We start from the raw sequence: 7,467 nt of genomic DNA on the forward strand, positions 1-7,467 counted from the left end.
AAACTAGGGGCCCGGATTAAAATTTTGCAAAGGAGCTCATTTTTTGTCGCAGCGCTACTGAATAAAACACAATTTATTTAAATGTTTTATTAGAAAAAAAAATTTAAAAACCTTTAACGAAGATGTAGAGCTTCAGCTGTCTCGTTATACCCCACTCAGTTGTCTCGTTATACGTGATCTACAGCCGTGTAGATAATACGTTATCTACAGCTGTGCCAAAATGGTTAAAGCGCTTAATCGCAAAAGTTCAAGGCTTTTGCAAAGTGAATTAAAGAAAATTATTTTCTTAACTTTAATCTTGAAGTTGTATAACCGGTATCACTGAACTCGCAACTTTAACAATAACTTCATTTTTTCAGTTTTCAATTTAAACCAAATATGTGTAGGCCTGTAAATCGAGCCGAACAAGCCAAGCTTGCAAGGGCTCGGCTTGGCTCGTTTACATATTAAGAATGTTCAGGCTCGGCTCAAGCTCGTTTCGAACATGAGATTCTTTGTTCGAACTCGGCTCGTTAAGGATTAATATTGTTTGGGCTCGGCTCGTTTAACATGTTGCTCGAGCTCGACCGGTTTAAAACTCGAAATAATTATTGTAACCTGCTAGTTTAAAGCTCGTTTAGTAAAAAAAAATTCTTCGTTAAAGGCTCGTCTGTAAATAATTTTTATTATATATTAATATATATAATATCACAATTTTATTTATTACATATATATAATTATAATATAAATAAATATTTATATTATAATAATACGGCTCGGTGATAGAGCTCTTGTCGAGCCGATCACCGAGCCGTTCACGAACACGAGCCCGGATTTACAGCCCAAAATTTGTGCCGGGTACTCGACTCAGTTCCAGTTTTCTAGCAGCTTTTACAAAAACTCTATTACAGCAGTTTTCCAGGCCACCCGAAAAGTAAAAGTTCCTGTGCCAGATACTCGATTTGAAATATTCCGGCGTTTTCTCTGGTCCTCCGAATAATAGATGTGCTGGGTACCGTGGAAAAACTACCGGAAAACCGGATCCCAGCCGGGTACCCGGCATATCACAAAATTTTTCCTTGCCTAAAGTACTTTAAAACTAAAATCAATTCGAGGTTCGTTAAATAAACAACACCATTGGCAACGTAGCGCCAAAAGGTCCGCTATTTCAAAAATAGAGCGAGGAAAGGGCAATTTATATTTAAAATATATTTTTCTCACTTAAATTTAGGAAGTTTTGAGTTGTGTTTAAATTTAATTCAAATTAGTCATGTCTGTTGCGTTAGCTTCTCCTAGATATGCGTTTGGTTTAAGAGCAGGCGTATCTAATAATATAGCATATATCGACGAGCATGTTATAATATATCCAGCCGGGTGTAACTGTATTTTGTACAACATTGATCAAAGAACTCAGAGATTTATTGCGGGCACAGAGGGAAATATCGGAATGACTGCAATTGCTGTTAGTCCAAACAAAAGGTATGTTGCTATTGGTGAGAAAGGTGAAAAAGCTGTTGTATCTATATATGATTTGCATTCCTTAAAAAAGAAAAAAGTACTTTCTTCCCCTGATAACACATCTATTGAATTTGTATGTCTTGCTTTTTCACCTGATTCAAAAAATTTGATTGTGCAAGGAGGTCGTCCTGATTTAATGTTACTTTATTGGGCATGGGAGAAGTCTAAACTATTAGCTTCATGTAAAGCATCAAATCATCAAAGCGCAATAGCCCATCAGGTATAAATTTATAAAATGAATTTATATATATATAAAATTATATATATATATATATTTATTATTATAATAGGTGTATGCATATGAAACCGCTGTTTTTTCTTTGAATTAGAACGTTTGTTTTGGAGATGTTTTATTTATATTTCTTTGAATGTAATTTCCATTATTTTCTACTACTTTTTGCCAATTTTTTGGTAACTTATGAATTCCATCCCAATAGAATTTCTCAGGTTTAGAAGCTATCCAATCATCGAGCCATTTTTTGACCTCTTCATAATTCGAGAAGTGCTGATCTGCCAAGCCATGTGACATTGATCGGAATAAATAGTAATCTGATGGAGCAAGGTCTGGTGAATACGGCGGGTGGCATAAGACTTCCCATCCGATAGTTTTCAACGCTGTTTGAACAACTTTACAAACATGAGGACGAGCATTGTCATGTTGAAGAATTATTTTATCGTGTCTCTCAGCATATTCGGGTCGTTTTTCTTCTAATGCTTTTCTTAAACGGAATAATTGGAGTCTGTAAAGTGGCCCATCAATTGTTTCTTTAGGTTTTAGCAACTCATAGTATACCACACCAATCTGATCCCACCAAATAGACAGCAAAGCCTTATTTCCATGAATATTCCTCTTTGGTGTTGATTTTACAGGTGCGCCTGGGTCAACATAATGTGTTGTGCGGACTGGATTGTCAAAATAAATCCATTTTTCATCTCCAGTCACTATTCGATGCAAAAAAGACTTTCTTTCAAAACGATTCAATAACATTTCGCATGTCACTAAACGCCTTTCAATATCACGTTCTTTCAATTCATGTGGAACCCATTTTCCTTCCTTTCTTATTTTACCGAGAGCTTGTAAACGTCTTGAAATTGTTGCCTGATCAACATTCAACTCTTCTGCTAATTGTTCTTGGGATTGAGCATCGTCTTCGTCCAATAAACTTTGCAATTTTGAATCTTCAAATTTTTTTGGAGGTTTACCACGTTCCTTGTTGTCAAGATCGAAATCGCCACTTTTAAATCTTCTAAACCAATCTCTGCAAGTTGTTTCAGATAAAGCATGGTCAGAATAAGCTTCTACAAGCAAACGATGACTTTCTGCAGCAGTTTTCTTTAAAATAAAATAGTGAAGTAATACTTCCCGCAAATGCATATTTGAAGGCACAAAGTTGTTCATTTTGAAAGATGTATAAAATTATCTAGATATGATGAAAATCAAATTAAAAACTATGATATTTAAAGCAAATTGAACGTAGTTTCACACACATAATCATCCATACATTAATTTTGTCTTAAAAAGAAAATTAGCTTGTCTTATTTTAAACAGCGGTTTCATATGCATACACCTATTACTATTATATATTATATTGTTTATATATTATATTATATTATCATATATATATATATATATATATATATATATATATATATATATATATATATATATATATATATATATACATATATATATATAAATTTGTATACATATATATATATATATACATATATATATATATATATATATATATATATATATATATATATATATATATATATATATATATATATATATATATATATATATATATATATATATATATATATATATATATATATATATATATATATATATATATATATATATATACAAAAGTAATTAAAAAAACATCAATTTTCTTGTTGAAAAAGGTTACCCACAAACCAAAAGTCTGAATTTGCCATATATGCGTTTGGATAAAATTGCAAACAGTTTTATGATTATTCTTTTTTAAAACTAATTTTTTTTAATTGAAGAATTATTATGCAGTTTAAAGCATCTAACAGTTTATTGTTACATCATAACACACTAAATTAAAATTAAATATAAAATTAAAATTAAATTACAATTTTACAAGTACCAAAAGCTATTTATCAAGAAAATGTTGTGTAGTATTCAGCTTAAAGCGTAATAAACAATTTTTATGCTTTGTTATACAAAATAAATTTAAGCTGGAAGTGCTCTTTCTTTTTGCAGATGTCAAACAGGTTTTAAGAGATTTGATTGCATATTCTGCACTCTGATTTATTATAGAAACTTCCAGTCTTGATGATTCCTGATTTCAAAACATTTTCACTGAGTTTAATGCTTTTTTGTGACAATACAAGCTGCTGCATAGCTTCTGATAATCATCAACATTATACATTTGGTCAGTAAATCAATCTGGAAGAGATGAATCTACAAATGGCAAGTAGTGAGCCTCTTCTCTCTGGTAGACAAATAAATGCCAAAAGAGCTAGTATTGACATTATTTCCATCTTTCATTATTTAATTTAGGTATTTTCTGAAACTTTACTTTAGGAAATAATCCAGATTCTTCATAAAAGCAGAATACCTGATTTAAATAAAATAGAAATGTTATATTTTCAACCTATCCAGCTGTTTCAGCAATCACTTCTTTACCATTCTTGAAATTTTTCCTAAGCTGTTTACAATTTCCAAGATAAACGGGTATTTAATATTAAGTGGCATGTTGTTTACCCTAAGTTCTGTATCTATGCAATGGACTTGGTCAAGAAAATGGTGATGGCAACCAATTGTGGTTCTTCCAGTTTATTTTCAGTAAAATGCCTTTGTAACTGACAATCCTTCCTCAGGTGCTTATATTGATAGTGTTTGCTACAATCATCTTAATACTCTTCCATAAATTGTGTTCATTGATGTTTTATGACTTATAAAAAAGCTGATTTTTCATCTGCTAGATCTAGTGCTCGTAACTTAACTTTTCTATGTTTATTCTTCAACACTAACATTTTGATGGTGACTAATACGATTACCATCAAAGTGCAGTGACCAGCTTTTCAACTGTATTGTTTTTTCATTTCCTCATCAAGTTTAACAGATTCTAGTTCTACTTCTTAGTTGATCCAAATATAACAGACTGTAAAGGTGTCTGAATGTCAATCACATATTGACATTCAGACAAAGGTGTGACTAATGTGGTTGCATTTTTGGTTTTGCTTTAGTTCTTGCTCTTACTTTTGGACTGTTCTTCTGAATCTTTTTAACTCTTTATATTCTGCCTCAGACTAAGATTCAAAAGTTAATGTTGTTGCTGTTGCCGTTACTGTTGTTGAAGTAGGCTTCAAAGACATTTTTCTTCTTTTAGATGGATGGATTGTTTTTGAACTAGCAGCATTCTCAATTTTAAACTTGACATCTTCTCTGCTTTCAATCTGAAGATGAGGCAATATTTTCTCATCACTGCAGAGCCATTCACCATCTTTTTTTCTGATGTCAAAAACTTTGTTCAATGGGGTGTATTTTCTTTGTTTTACTAATTTATCGTATTGTATTGTTTTCAGCACCTGATCCTGTTTTGCCAGTTCAACTTGAATTGATAAATGTGTAAATGTGCCATTTATATATACTTGTATACATATATATATATATATATATATATATATATATATATATATATATATATATATATATATATATATATATACAAGTATAAAATAAAGTTTACAAGTAAGTAAAGTATACAAGATAAAGTTTGGCATGCTGGTCTTCTCCATAAGCTTTCTTCTTATGGTGTATCCGGCAACATCTTTAAGATCATTGAATCCTTCCTTTTCAACCGTAGCATAAAAGTTGTCCTCGATGGACAACACTCTTCTTCTTATTCTGTAACTTCAGGGGTTCCTCAAGGTTCTATCCTTGGCCCTATACTCTTTTTAATTTACATCAACGATCTTCCAGATATTCTCACATCTAAGGTGGCATTGTTTGCTGATGATACTACCATTTATTCTTGTGATAAGAAACCAACACCCTCTGATTGCTTGGAGGGGGCATTTGAGCTTGAAAAGGATCTCACTTCTGCTACAGCATGGGGCTCACAGTGGCTGGTGAACTTTAATTCAAATAAAACTCAACTTTTTTCAGCCAATCGTTATCGCAATAATTTAGATCTTCCTATATTTATGAACGGTGATGTACTCGATGAGTCACCTACTCTTCATCTTCTAGGATTAACTCTTACTTCCAATCTTTCTTGGAAACCATATATCAAATCAGTTGCAAAATTAGCATCTGCTAAGGTTGCATCTCTTTATCGAGCTCGCCACTTTCTTACTCTGGATTCTATTCTCTATCTCTATAAATCTCAAATCCGGCCTTGTATGGAATACTGTTGCCATATCTGGGGCGGATCTTCTAATGATGTTCTTTCTCTTTTAGACAAGGTGCAAAAATGCATTGTAAACATAGTTGGACCTGCTCTTGCAGCCAACCTTCAACCATTATCACATCGTCGTAATGTTGCTTCTCTTTCTCTTTTCTACAAATACTATAATGGGCACTGCTCTAAAGTGCTAGCGTCTCTTGTGCCATCTACTAAAATTCATTCTCGTGTTACTCGTCATTCAACTAAGTGTCATCCATTTTCTGTGACTGTTCCTAAGTGCTCCAAAAACGCTTATTCTTCTAGTTTTTTTCCTCGAACATCAGTTCTTTGGAATTCGCTTCCTTCATCTTGCTTTCCTGATTCGTATAATTTGCAATCTTTTAAATCGTCCGTCAATCGTTATCTTGCTCTACAATCTTCATCTTTTCTCTTCCAGTAACTTCCAACTTTAATCAGTGGCTGCTTGCAGCCTTGTTGGAAGCGAAGATGTTTAAAAAAAAAAAAAAAAAAAAAATATATATATATATATATATATATATATATATATATATATATATATACATATATATATATATATATATATACATATATATATATATATATACACATATATATATATATATATTAATTTTAATAAACGGATAGAAGATGGAAGCTGTAAATAGTTAAACTAATTGATATAATAGTTAATATTTAATAATGTTTCAAGTAACTGATTTCAGGTTACATTTAATCCGAAAGACAATGAGCAAGTTTGTGTTATTGGTCATTGTGTATTTAAAATCTTTCGATTTATTGAAAATAATTTGAAACAATTTGGTAATCAAAAATCAGATGCCAGCTGTAATTATACTTGTCAAGCATGGTTAAATGATGAACAACTTTTAATTGGAACAGACTCTGGAAAAGTTTTACTTTTTGATAATGGAGATTTGAAGGGTGAATTTATTATTTTAAAAAATGATAATTCATCCGTAACACAAACAGTTTCCAAGACTAATATTGGGTAAACCATTATTAATTTTTTCAATGATTTTGTTTGATATCCCTTTTGTCTTTTTCTTTTTATTTATTTATATATATTTTTTTTGGCAGAAGTTTAGAAAGCAACACTTTAGAACCAGTAAAAGAAGGAACAGATTTAACTATAAGCTGCATAATCACATATTCTAAAGGTACTGTAAGTAACTTATGCAAATTTATAAATTTATTTAATATCAATGATATTTTTTTTGGTTCATTTTTTAGTCATGTTTAATTGTTTGAACTTATTAATTTTATAGTTAAAACTTCATTAAAAGTACAAGTTTTTAATTTTTTTTTAAATTGGAAATTACAAAATTACAATTTTTCGAAGTTTGTAAAAAAAAAAGTTTGTTTTAAAATTAAACTTGGTTAAACGCTATAAAACTCTTTTTATTCCACTATAAGAAACTAATATTATTTAAAAAAATGTTTAACACATATTTACAAGTGTTTTCGTGCCTTGAGCACAATATATCTTATTAAACATTAAGAAATCAAAAACAAATAACAAACACATATTATTAGTTGACAGTTTTTAATTTGCCAGTTTGATTTG

The 7,467-nt window shown here is 30.7% G+C and overlaps 1 protein-coding gene across 1 annotated transcript in view; it reads left to right on the forward strand.

Moving 5' to 3' along the window:
* Positions 1-1,086: 1,086 nt before the first annotated feature.
* The window catches only part of LOC100205926 (cilia- and flagella-associated protein 57), a 55,822-nt gene continuing 49,441 nt past the window's right edge, over positions 1,087-7,467 (forward strand). The window contains exons 1-3 of the mRNA XM_065818457.1: positions 1,087-1,717; positions 6,608-6,891; positions 6,981-7,060. Of these exons, the coding sequence (XP_065674529.1) occupies positions 1,250-1,717; positions 6,608-6,891; positions 6,981-7,060 (832 nt within the window). The 5' untranslated portion in view covers positions 1,087-1,249. The remainder of the gene's footprint in view (positions 1,718-6,607; positions 6,892-6,980; positions 7,061-7,467) is intronic.

Source organism: Hydra vulgaris, chromosome 14, assembly GCF_038396675.1.
Source record: "Hydra vulgaris chromosome 14, alternate assembly HydraT2T_AEP".
NCBI lineage: Eukaryota > Metazoa > Cnidaria > Hydrozoa > Anthoathecata > Hydridae > Hydra > Hydra vulgaris.